Genomic DNA, 13,380 nt, shown 5'->3' with positions numbered 1-13,380 from the left:
CCTGGTAGAAGGATGGAGAGAAAGACACACAGGATCATGCGGCGCAAGATGGTGGCGGTGCAGAAGGTATCAGGGCACCTGGTCCCCCGTGGCGGGGCGGCCCCAAGCCCCCAGAAGAGAAGAATGGAGCGAATCATCGAACGGAAGCAACAGCTCCCTACCACCAGAACCCTGACGGAGGACCTCCTGAAGATGATCGGCTGGGAAATGGGCATCTGGATCACCCATGTGTAAAATTACCACAGCCGTGGAAACAGCTCACGCAAAGGCAGCACCCGCCTCCGTAGGGCCCAGCGGAGGAGAAAGCAGCTCCTCAGTAGGCGACAGCTGCAAGGTAAGGCAGCCGTCCCCCAGGCTAACCGGAGGAAGGAAAGGCCAGGACCGGAAAGGAGTAAGAGGGACCGAGGAGTGAGGGACCTACGGCACCTCCGAAGACCGCGGCGATGGCGAGGAGCCATCCTTAGAAGATGTTGGTGAAAAAGCCACGACGCGGTGTCCCCCCTCCGGCGAGGAAGAAACTAGCAAGCACCGAACCTCAGGAGAAGAGGAGGCGTCCAAAGACGAGTCAACGACCCAACAATGGCCTTGCGCCGTAGAGTCCACAATCTGAGGCAGGACATTGTCGTCTGATGCCAGGGGAGACACCGGGACGACCTCTGCCACAGCGCAGGAAACCGGGGCGGCAAAGGAGCGGCACCGGAAAGGCGCCGACCCGACTAAAGACGAGGCAGCTGCCTGCGTGGAGGGATGAGAGGGACCAGACAAGGAGTCCCCCGCCAGCCTCTGCCCATGACGGGGCGAGAAGGCCCTCCGCCAGCCCCTGTGGCGCCGCCAGGGCTAGCAGCCACCGGCATCACCTCGGACTAAGTCACCGCCTGAGGGCCGAGAGGGGCTTGGGGTGTGACCCAAGCCCCCGCAACCTCCCGTGACACCACAGGGACTCCCGCAGGAGTTTGCGGCAAAGCAGAGGCGCAGTGGTCCAAAGGAGGGACCCCCGAAGGGCCGCACCCCAAGGGTACCACATCCTCCGAATCTGGATCCGAGCTTGTCTGTGCCAGATCCACCGGCGACGCCACGGAGGGCCCCACACACCGCAAGGGATCCGCAGACATCCCAGGAGGATAATTTTACGTTAAGCAATCTGCAGCTATTAGTCTCTATCAGATATTTATGTTATGTAAAATGATTGGGAATGTTTCTATTAGTCTGCACAATGCTGTTGGCCCGGCATCTTGCGGGCCGCCTGCCGTTCAATCACTGCTTGGTAATACTGTTTTTGAAAAATGCAATAAAAAAAAAAAAAAGAGTTAAAAACAAAATACGTTACATACTTTAGGTAAATTCACAGCTCAAGAACAAGCATTAAACTAGTCAGCAATCATATCCAAGTACAGAGACAATCAAACACTACTTCCCATATTACATCACAGCACCATCATAGCTACACTGTGCAAACGAAAAAAAGAGGAAGAACTGCAACTTACACCCTGCGCTCTCTTCAATTGAGCCTGGCTCAAAAAACGTTACTTTTCTTCCATCCCCAGTTTTCTTCACCGGCGTCTAAAACAATATTCAAACATACTCAAAGGTTAGCTTGCTATTTACATCTTAATTCAATGTATAAGAAAACACATAATGAAAGCAGCTACATGAGTAAAAAAAAAAGAAATACCACCCTATAACAAAGTAAGAATAGATATCAATCCATTCTTAACTAGAATACAAAAGGATGCCCCTTGCGATAAGTGGACGAAAGTATGCGAGGAAGGCCCCTACATTTGCAAAATATATTAATCAAACACAGGCAAGATCTAGCTGATTTACTTTTTCTTTTGTTTAGGAGGGGCTCGAAGAAGAATGTGCTCTAAACCAGAACTTCCTCTGAGCAAACCAAATGATCAGAGTGTAGAGCTTGTCCTACCTACTAAAGCTCATTTATAAGATCAAAGTACTTTGGGGGATTTCAAATTGCATAATTTACCTCTTACCAACAACCAGCGTAAGACTGATGGAACAGAGTGAACGGGTTATCACAGATTAGATTTGGTGATCAGTTTGGCTGTTGGATTCAACATTTTTGTAATAATGAAAAACTATTAACTTGTAATCCTAGGAATCCATCCTGGGTTTTCTCTGTAAACTGGTAAAGTGTGGAGTACCTCAGAGACTGTGTGCGATCCTGGAGGGCATTTTTAACACATTTTCAAAACTAAAATAACACAGACAATTCAATAGTAGCAAACATTTTCAGTCCTTTTTAATACACAGTATTCAGAGAAGTCATAATAACGTATTTGACTGAAAACATTGGCATAGAAATGTATTTTAAAAGAAAAGAAAGAACAAGAGAACAGTGCTTCTTTACTCTAACGTTAAGAACTCTGAAAGACGCCCAACTGTGCAAGCCAGAGTCAGTTTCTTTTTATAGATCAAACTAGTGGTATAATACAAGATTTAGCTGAACTCCATATTAGAAAAATGGAACCTACAGCACAGAAGGAATCCTTATGTAAACAGGTTGCACTCTTGCCCTATTAGTGTATTAACTTTGGCATCCAAATCTAAGCACTAATTCCCTGAAATCTAAGGGGCCTAATCATGAAGAGCTGGTGGTTCAACCCAGTTTTTTTGTTGATTTTTAGATTTCAGGTGTCTTAAGTTAATAGATAAATCTCAAAGTTTCTGAGTAAATGCTTCAACTACAGACATGTCAGAGAAATTCCAGAAGTGAGGGTGTATATAGTATATATAATATACATACATATACATACTGCTCCCGTCATGCCATAGCCACCTCTGCTTCGCTTCATGGAAGCGAGAGCAGGAAAAATGCTCTTGCTTCCATGAAGCAAAGCAGAATTGCTTTTGGACACAGGGAGTAGGATATTAGCAGCTCCCTGTGCCTAAAAGCACTGCTGGCTCCAGCAGGAGGCGGGGCCCCGCGGTCCCCCCGCGGTCCCCAAGGACATGGCCATGCCAAGGGGGATGGGGTATCCAGGGCAATATTCGCCTCAGCAGAGGGGACACGCGGCTCCCCTTACAAAAACTTTTACAAAAGAAATAAAGGGCAGGCCCCGGGTGAAGGGGGGCTCTGGGCCCCCCCCCCTTCCTAAATAAACCAATTAAAAAAGGCTTGAAATTCACACAGCACCATCCAGCTCTACTTGTAACTGTACCAATAAGCAGCTGAGGACCCTCCGGGGTTTTGAGGTGGTGCACACTTGTGACCTGGACAGATCACTAAACATCAAAAACACAGTTACCCTTTTCGGTGAGCTGCACTCGCTGGTTGGAATTATGCTTTTTAATCGACAGAATTCGATCATGTCAATAATCATTTTGAATGTTGCAAATAAGAAACTGACCGTGTTTTGAGGAAGTGTTTAACTGCCTCTAAACCATATTGGTGTTGGATGCTGGTATAAAGACTGCTTACGTCTAATGTAACCAATGTGTATTGTTTCTCCCAATGAATTCCATTGATAACTGTGAGAAAGTGGGTGGTATCAAGACCAAGGTTTATATATAATATGCCCACTTGGGCAAGTGTACCAATTGGAAAGTCAATAATGTTACACTGTCTAATAACTAAGCGCTGAATCGCCCACTGGGGCAGGACCGAGGCTTATGTAAAGCAATTGCCCACTGGGGCTATACGATCACAAGGGTCGCTGGTAATTATGTTACAGTAAGACTAGATTTCACGGAAGCGTGTATAACAGACGGTGTCACTTGAGTTTCCTAGCAGCGACTTTGAAACCAATAATATACAAGCTTGCTCACAACATCCAATCCGAAGGATGTATCCATTAATTAGGACGCTGAATGCTCGTTTATAATTTTGAATGATATATTGATAACAATGTGTTCAACGATATGTATTATCAATTGTTTATTAATATCCGCATAGTACAGAGTAATTGGATGTATTATTCACAATTCATCATGGGACTCAGATTTATTTCATGACTGTGGTAATATCAGAAATATCTTCCTTTTTAACCTAATTATATCTTTCGGTTACATAACTTTATCATGTCATTATAATTTATGATTTGTCCTATGTATGACCATGTTACAAGATGGCCGCCACTTTACCGTGTTAGAAACTATGTGCACTGGGGTGTTGGGTTTAAAAATGGCTGCCAATACCACGAGATGAGATTGACCAAGCCGCAATGGCGAAACGAGTCGTGGAGATTTGTTCACCTGCCAAATAAATCCTGGAACTGAAGCTCTGGGTGTCTTGTTTTCTTCGTAATTTTGAAGATTTGTGGAACAAATATATATATATATATTTTATTTTTTCCCCAACACAAGTTGCCCTGAAGCATTGGGATAGCACACTGCGGCTCTCGCCCTCCGGCATATTTGATGCAGCCCTCTGATTTTCTCCGTTGTTTGTCAGTGTTGCCGACGCGTTTCAGGGCTCATGGCCCCTTCTTCCTGGGCTGATAAACCACAAATGGAGCCTGCATGCTTCATTAGCCAACTTTAATTAATACAGCATCCCACCTCTGGAGGGGCGTGTTTGCATCTACTTCCCACTGGTGCCTTATGGGGGATGAAGTTTTGCATGCATGAACACAATCTCCTTATAGTAAGTCCATTTGTCTTTATCTATGAGAAATGGGGGGCTTATTCCGCATATAGAGAGTGGCGCCGCATTACCAAGCATAGTTCCTGACAGCGGCCCCTCTCAGCTCTTGATTTTTGTATTCAGCAACTGACGATGGTGCCTATCCCCACGGCCGGGCTGCCGTGCAAGTAACTTTCAACACAAGTTGTCCTGAAGCATTGGGATAGCACACTGCCGCTCTCGCCCTCCGGCATATTTGATGCAGCCCTCCGATTTTCTCCGTTGTTTGTTAGTGTTTATATATATATGTATTATATATATAAATATATGAGGAAGAGGTAACTGACCTCGAAACGAGTCATGCCATCCTGCTTGTTGTAACCATCTTGCCTGGAAATAAAAGACCCGAAATCATGCTGTTGTGGTCGGCTTTTACGCTGCTAAGGGCTGCGCGTAATTCTTGGTGGATTTTTTGGAGTGTCTGACACACCCCGTGAACCGACCCAGACTCGTAAGGGAGAGGCGCTTCTTTTGTCAGGACTTTGCAACTGTGTGAGAAACAGGTACAGAAGCGCCCACCGGCTGAAAGCATTTGTTACTGAAAGGGCTGAATGGAAGGGCCCCAAGTGCGGCCCGCCTCACCATGGAAGTGAACTGATGAGACAGCTAGAGTTTGCTTAAGGACTTCCTAAAAGCACAACATGAATTTGTGAACAATTCCGTGATGGCAAGTAAGGAGATGTTATCCTGGGTGGTCATAACCTGCTCCGGCGTCGCTCTGACCATCGGATTAAAATGAGGATTAAACTCTGCCGACTGAAAGCATATTGCATTTGGCTAGAGCTGACGCTGTGTAGAGTTTGCCACGATCGACATTGGAGAAAGGAATAATGCCGGATGCGCAGTAAGAGGCATTGTGGACCTTGAAGTCGAAATAAAGTGATTTAGACTGTAAAAGGGAGTTAAGGTAAACCAACGATATGGAAAGTGAACATTTGTACTTAACAAGATAAAAGATTGATTTAGGGCACTTTTTTTACCTTAACTCGAACAAAACTGCAATTAACGCACAAACTGACTGCCTCTTTAAAATGTATGGACTGTTGTCCTTCTTCAATGTCCCAGCTACGTTTTAAATGTCTAACGAGCCCGCCCTTGATACTATGCATATGAGGAAGAGGTAACTGACCTCGAAACGAGTCATGCCATCCTGCTTGTTGTAACCATCTTGCCTGGAAATAAAAGACCCGAAATCATGCTGTTGTGGTCGGCTTTTACGCTGCTAAGGGCTGCGCGTAATTCTTGGTGGATATATATATATATATATATATATATATATATATATATATGACGCTCCACTTCCTCACAAGTATTCAGGATACAAAAAAAGTACCGCACTCCCGGGGTGGTTTACACCTCCTTTATTCGGCTCAAAGTGACCACACAGTTACAAACAACAGACGCGTTTCGGCGAGGGTGCCTTTGTCAATGTCACCGGCACTTTTGAAATGCCATGTTTTTAACCGGACACAGGGTGATAAACACAAAGGAAGGACTAGCGATTTTCTGAAGTCACTCATCACAAACAGTCTCATGAGCAATTTCCCTACAGGTAAGGTTCATTCTCAGGTGTGTTATATAAATTTTGCAAGATGCAAAGAATGTGTACAAAGCATATTACAAAACAGTATTTCAAGAGCAATGCCCTGAAGAGTTAGATCAGAATTCAGCACTATTGCGAATCCACTGGTGTTGAGGACACACAATTTAGATGCCTGCCTCACTGCAAGGGGCGTAATTGTGCTGACACACCAAGTATATCAAGGTGTTGTTAAAATAAAGAATACTTTAATAGAGAATGTTTGGTTTACTTGCAAGGAGCGGATTGGGGGTTAAGGCCATGTGGAGCTGCTGGCTGTGCCAGTTAACTAATGTTGTGGATTAACCAGCCCCAGCTGACCGATAAACCATGTAATATAACAGCTGCCAAGGTTTCAGATTGCAATGTCTGACATTTTCATAATGTCAGTGCAATTATGAGTAACATTTCAATGACTATGAGTGACACTTTCTCGTGAGCAAAATCAAGCAATGACGGCATAGGAAACATAGATCAGAAATTACACCCATTTAAGCAAAGAGATGGTCTTTCGAACCTTGTGCTCAAACACACGTAGTTAAGGTAATCTGACCGTATTATAACAAAAATAAGCCCATGTCCAACTTGAAGGGGGAAAAGGGATGAGGCAGATGAGAAATCACAAGGACCAAGGCACTGTGAACCTCAATGTAGAAATTCACGTGAGTGGGCAGGATTTCTTTACATAGGAAGGACTCCTACGACAGAAGATGTAAACAAGAAATGCTGAATCGGTAGTAGGCAACATCATACATAAGACAATAGTTATTTTAAGCTTTAGGTACATGCCTGTAACAACCATTTAATACGAGTACTACATGGCTTCATAGGTCATTGAGCATAGTATTCTCCAGTAACGTTATGCACATTTCATGACATCTATTTAAAGTCAACAAAAAGTAACTATCACCAGAAGCCAGTATTTTTTAGACTCATTTTACACACACACACCAACTTTCCTGCTAGCATTGCTCAAAGGGGCTCCTCCGTATAAAACTGTCAACCCGTGCTCAGGCGAAATGCCTTTCCAGGGCAGGCATATTGGAAGTCATGCAGTAGATCGTATCATTGCTACAAGCCACAATGAGCACCGAAAAGCTCCGGCGCAAATTAAGCCCATGTAGCACTATTCCCTCCCTCGCTTTCCCTCCCTCCCTATGTCTCCCTCATTTTTAGGGCTCGCCTGTCGATGCGCATGCGCATCGAGCTTGCGAGACTATGGGGGCTTATCCACTCTTGAACCAACTTGCAAGGAATCGTGGCGATTCCTTGCAGTGCCCGTGACTTTTAAGCTCAATGCGCATGCGCATTGAGCTTAAAAGCGCGTGCACATCAGTTCCCTCAGCCGCACTCCAGGCCCCCGCTCCGCCCCCTCCCCTGCCCGCCGTGTCGCATTTCTCCTCCCCCCTCCCCTTATCTGCCTTCTCTCCGTCTGTTCCCTCTCCCCGCTCCGCCCCCTCCCCTGCCCGCCATGTCGCATTTCTCCTCCCCCCTCCCCTTCTCTCTCTTCCCTCCAGCGCCCTGCTCAGAGGGCCATGTCCCCACAACACTCGGGCACGGCCTCGCTCCCGCGTGAAATCAAACTGAAAATCACTCCTCGAGCATAACACCCAAATGGCACCGACTTGCGCTCTACCCTACCCTTGCGCAGCCTCTCAATGCATTTGGACGGCCCATTGACTCCTACAGGTAAGCTACTTTCATTTGCACTGCCAAACATTGACAAACAACTGCGTGGAGGCAGGCACAGCCCAACATCCGCGGTCCCGATGCCCCCTTCATCTCACGGCGACCTCTCCGGATCTTCAATTGGACGGCCCATTGACTCCTACAGGTAAGCTACTTTCATTTGCACTGCCAAACATTGACAAACAACTGCGTGGAGGCAGGCACAGCCCAACATCCGCGGTCCCGATGCCCCCTTCATCTCACGGCGACCTCTCCGGATCTTCAATTGGACGGCCCATTGACTCCTACAGGTAAGCTACTTTCATTTGCACTGCCAAACATTGACAAACAACTGCGTGGAGGCAGGCACAGCCCAACATCCGCGGTCCCGATGCCCCCTTCATCTCACGGCGACCTCTCCGGATCTTCAAGTCACTAACGTGAACCGGAGCCCTTCTCCTAAACTGACGACCCCCGCTGTGCAGACAGAACAAAGGCGCGTCCCCTGCATATGGCAGCGGGACGCTCGCACCACAAGTCACATATTTCTGTGAGGTGCCTCACCATTCAAAGCTACACAAAGCGCGAACAATCTAAGAATGTAAAAATAATAGCATATTGCCCTACACAAAGCCAGGCTGTGGTCCGAGGGGACGTAGTCGATTACTTTAGCCATGAGACCACTACCTCTACTCCACATTAGAAAGGAATTTACTGACAACAGCTCCGATTTCTGGGAAACCTCGCTCAGTGATATGTAAAGGTTTTTTTTTTTTTTTTTACCGGTCGTTATCGAGAAACAACGCAACTACAATCTGTGCCTAAAATACAAATCACCGCCGTTCAACATCGTTAGCTCAGCGGCGTAGACGGCATGTTGCAGAAATCCACGCAACTTTCAGGTGATACAAGCCATTCACAGGAGCACCAAACAGCCATCAGATTTGAATTCTGGTTTCCAAAGTAAGCCCGCTTTTCAACGTTGAACATACGATCCAGTGAGAAAGAATATTACATACGCCGGACATTGTGCAAAGTCGATATTGTAATATGGGTACTTTTTATTTTATGTTGCGACTTTGTAACCAATGTTCCCGAGTCCTTCGCTAGCTCACCTACCCTAAACTATGTTTGCATCAGTACATGAGCACATTGCATTACAAATGCTATAGGTGTCACATTTGCAAAAGTTAAAACTATTGACATTGTAACTGACAAAGCTATTAATTTTGCTACTTTCAAAACCAACACATAAATAAAAAAAGGGTCATTTACAATAACAATAGCTCAAACTTTCCTAATGCGAGACCTATTGCATTTCCAATGCTTGTTTTTTAAAAAAAGGCTGTCTGCAACTCGAGCTCGACTCCGAGACTCTGCTGCCTGTGGGGGCCGGGCGATTTCCGCCGTAGTCAGAGTGGGGCTGCAGGGGCGCTGAGAGGTGAAAATAGCCTCATTAACATGCTAATGGTCTGACCATTAGCATGTTAATGAGGCTATTGTCACCTCTCAGCGCCCCTGCAGCCCCACTCTGACTACGGCGGAAATCGCCCGGCCCCCACAGGCAGCAGAGTCTCGGAGTCTAGCTCGAGTTGCAGACAGCCTTTTAAAAAAAAAAAAACCTCGGGTAGATGTCTGAAAGGTCCGCGGGCCGCCAGAGAAGGCTTGCCGGGCCGCCAGTGGCCCGCGGGCCGTACTATGAGTACCCCTGATCCAGACCATAGAACTGTAGCTTGTTGCGGTCACTACCATATTTGTCAGCGAAGTGGTGCACAACTGGGCATGCCTGGTCGTTCTCATCAATTGCCTGCATGTGCTCTAACAACCTGATCTTCATGGGATGAACTGTGCTCCCTATATAGCGGAGTCCACATGGGCATACAAGGCAGTACACCACGTATGGAATGCTACATGTAATAAACTTCTTGATTTTCTTGGTTATGTTTATCTCTGGGATCTTATAGGTCAATATCCTCCTGCTATTTGCGCAGGCCTTGCATTTGCTGCAGGGATAACAAGCACTGGCGTTGCCAATAGGTCTCGCATTAGGAAAGGGTGAGCTATTGGTATTTTAAATGACAATTATTTTTTTAATATGTGTTGGCATTGAAAATATATAAATTAATAGCATTGTTATTTACAAAGCCAATAGCTTACACTTTCCTAATGCGAGTCCTATTGGCTATGGGAATGCTTGTTGTTAGCCAGCAAGGACAGTGCTGTTGTGGTGCTGAGTGATGCTGTTACGGTGCTGAGTGATGTGGTGGAGTCCCAGAGTGATGTGGTGGAGTCCCAGAGTGATGTGGTGGAGTCCCAGAGTGATGTGGTGGAGTCCCAGAGTGATGTGGTGGAGTCCCAGAGTGATGTGGTGGAGTCCCAGAGTGATGTGGTGGAGTCCCAGAGTGATGTGGTGGAGTCCCAGAGTGATGTGGTGGTGTCCCAGAGTGATGTGGTGGTGTCCCAGAGTGATGTGGTGGTGTCCCAGAGTGATGTGGTGGTGTCCCAGAGTGATGTGGTGGTGTCCCAGAGTGATGTGGTGGTGTCCCAGAGTGATGTGGTGGTGTCCCAGAGTGGTGTGGTGGTGTCCCTGAGTGGTGTGGTGGTGTCCCTGAGTGGTGTGGTGGTGTCCCTGAGTGGTGTGGTGGTGTCCCTGAGTGGTGTGGTGGTGTCCCTGAGTGGTGTGGTGGTGTCCCTGAGTGGTGTGGTGGTGTCCCTGGGGGGTGGTGTGGTGGTGTCCCTGAGTGGTGTGGTGGTGTCCCTGAGTGGTGTGGTGGTGTCCCTGAGTGGTGTGGTGGTGTCCCTGAGTGGTGTGGTGGTGTCCCTGAGTTGTGAGGTGGTGTCCCCGAGTGGTGTGCTGGTGTCCCCGAGTGGTGGGATGGTGTCCCTGAGTGGTGTGGTGGTGTCCCTGGGTGGTGTGGTGGTGTCCCTGAGTGATGTGGTGGTGTCCCTGAGTGATGTGGTGGTGTCCCTGAGTGATGTGGTGGTGTCCCTGAGTGATGTGGTGGTGTCCCTGAGTGATGTGATGGTCTCCCTGAGTGATGTGGTGGTCTCCCTGAGTGATGTGGTGGTCTCCCTGAGTGATGTGGTGGTCTCCCTGAGTGCTGTGTTGGTGTCCCTAAGGGCTGTGGTGGTGTCCCTGAGTGCCGTGTTGGTGTCCCTGAGTGCCGTGGTGGTGTCCCTGAGGGTTGTGGTGGTGTCCCGGAGGGCTGCGGTGGTGTCCCTGAGGGCTGCGGTGGTGTCCCTGAGGGCTGCGGTGGTGTCCCTGAGGGCTGCGGTGGTGTCCCTGAGTGGTGTGGTGGTGTCCCTGAGTGGTGTGGTGGTGTCCCTGAGTGGTGTGGTGGTGTCCCTGAGTAGTGTGGTGGTGTCCCTGAGTGATGATGTGATGGTGTCCCTAGTGATGTGGTGGTGTCCCTTAATATTTAACACAGAAACTGTAGTAATGGCCCGGACTACATTGCAACATTCTGCTTAACAGTATCTAAGGGGATATTTTTTAAGCGAACGAGCCTGTGGACAAATATGTCAAGTAATACCATCCTACGGGTTTCAATCTATCCATATGAGGTGCTGTGTTACTTAAAAAAGTACACCAAATCAAGTAATGGGAACTTGGCTAACTTCAGTGGTGTGATCAGAATTTCACCCTGGCCTGATTTTATAGGAGCTGGAGTATGGAGAGAATGGAGTATGGTGAGAATGGAGTATGGTGAGAATGGAGTATGGTGAGAATGGAGTATGGTGAGAATGGAGTATGGTGAGAATGGAGTATGGTGAGAATGGAGTATGGCGAGAATGGAGTATGGCGAGAATGGAGTATGGCGAGAATGGAGGATGGTGAGAATGGAGCATGGTGACAATGGAGTATGGCGAGAATGGAGTATGGCGAGAATGGAGTATGGTGAGAATGGCCCATGGTGTGTAATCCGGGGTGGGGAACAGCAGCAGTCTCGCAGGGGAGGTAGTTTGACTGTGGTCAGTCTTACACTGTCCCTAAAATCATCTGAATAATTTGGCTGAAGGGATAGCTTCCCTTGTATAGGCGTTCCGCAATGTATAGAAACTGTCTTAAAGCTTCCTAGAAGATTGTGCCCACTCCTAACTGACGGAGGAATTGGCCCCTCGCCAGACCACAAGGCCAAGCTCGAGCAGCGCAAAGCACGGCTGGCGACGTGTTGTCACAATGCGCTAATTTCACAAACCAGGCCTTCGAGGCGCTGCTCGGGCGCGTCCCAGCAGATGACTGGGTGAAAGGGCCAGTCTGCCTGCAGCTCTCTGCAGACAGGGAGACGGAGGGCCCCGGGTCTCAGACAGGCTGACTGGCTGCTGTGACTCTGCATGCTGTGCCTTTATCTGAGCGGCGCTGCCCTGCAGATGGCCGGGGGGTCTCACGGGCATAGTTGTAAACCTGACGCCTCCACACCATAATACTGTGCTAACTGGTTTATTTTAGTGTGCCTCAGTTCCCATATACGTTTAACAGCGCTTATAAAATGCTAGATGCGTGCATGAAGAGGTAATAATAAACAACTTAACCTTTACTGTATCCAAAAGCAATGTGAAAGGCAGAAAGCCTACATACTGAGAAGACGTGCTGCTCACCCTTGGGTAAAATGGGCTGTGTTGAAAAGCCATCCAGCGAGGGCCGGCTCTCAGAGCCGAGAGCAGAAATGGGACTTTGAAGAGCAAAAAGCAGCAGTAATGCAAGGTATACGTTTCGCTGCTGTGCATTCACAGAGACAAGCCAAGGCAGAAGTAAATGAATGCTTCAAGCCGCTTTTCAGACTGAGGCTGAAGTGGGAAGTCGGGCTGCTATAACCCGCGGGAAGAAGGCAGCAAACTTGTGCCTTGAATAGAATCTTTTAAATATACCCATTTATAACACGCAATGGTCGGTCGTCTGTCTTACAGAATTTTCTTTATTAATTTACCCATTTTTATTTTACTTTACCTTTTAAAATATTGGAAATACTGGTTACTGCCTTCTTTGTGTGGTGATGGCCTTCATATTGCGGAATCTCGTTGATATTGTAGTGTTCCGGCGTGCGATATCACTTAAAAAAATATCACCCAGGATCTAAGGTCGCAGTGCCCACCGTGGGCTGCTAAGCAAGTACAACAGTTTCCACGTCAACATGTATAGGGCAGGTATTGTAGTGGAACTGAAATGAACCTAGGGTTTGTCCGTCAAGCTTCGTCCTTCAGTAGGTGCTACCTTTGAAAAGCACGCCCAAGGGTGCAAAGAATCCACGCGGCCCATTGTAAGCGAAGGCAGAGAAGTGAGTGCCGTCACTCAGTGTTTAGAAATATTTATTTCACTGTTGCACATGGGATCCTACAGAAAACAATGCTATTGCCTTGTCAGAGAGGTTTTTCCGTTTTCACTTATCAAAGGTAAAAACAACCGAGCTTGCAATTTTGTGGACCTGTACATAATATCAAAGGAAAATGCTCAAAAACAATGACATGTGAACCGCTCGGTTGCTGTTTAACTATG

The 13,380-nt window shown here is 47.4% G+C and overlaps 1 protein-coding gene across 4 annotated transcripts in view; it reads right to left on the bottom strand.

Annotated features, from left to right (window-relative positions):
• STAU1 (staufen double-stranded RNA binding protein 1) overlaps positions 1-13,380 on the bottom strand; it is a 576,538-nt gene that overhangs the window by 262,703 nt on the left and 300,455 nt on the right. For all 4 annotated transcript variants that reach the window (XM_086932622.1, XM_086932620.1, XM_086932621.1 and 1 more), the window contains one exon: positions 1,485-1,560. In XM_086932622.1, coding sequence (XP_086788748.1) covers positions 1,485-1,560 — 76 coding nt within the window. The remainder of the gene's footprint in view (positions 1-1,484; positions 1,561-13,380) is intronic.

The sequence above is a fragment of the Lissotriton vulgaris genome, chromosome 7 (assembly GCF_964263255.1).
Source record: "Lissotriton vulgaris chromosome 7, aLisVul1.2, whole genome shotgun sequence".
NCBI lineage: Eukaryota > Metazoa > Chordata > Amphibia > Caudata > Salamandridae > Lissotriton > Lissotriton vulgaris.
This window is presented reverse-complemented; position numbering and strand designations above follow the sequence as displayed.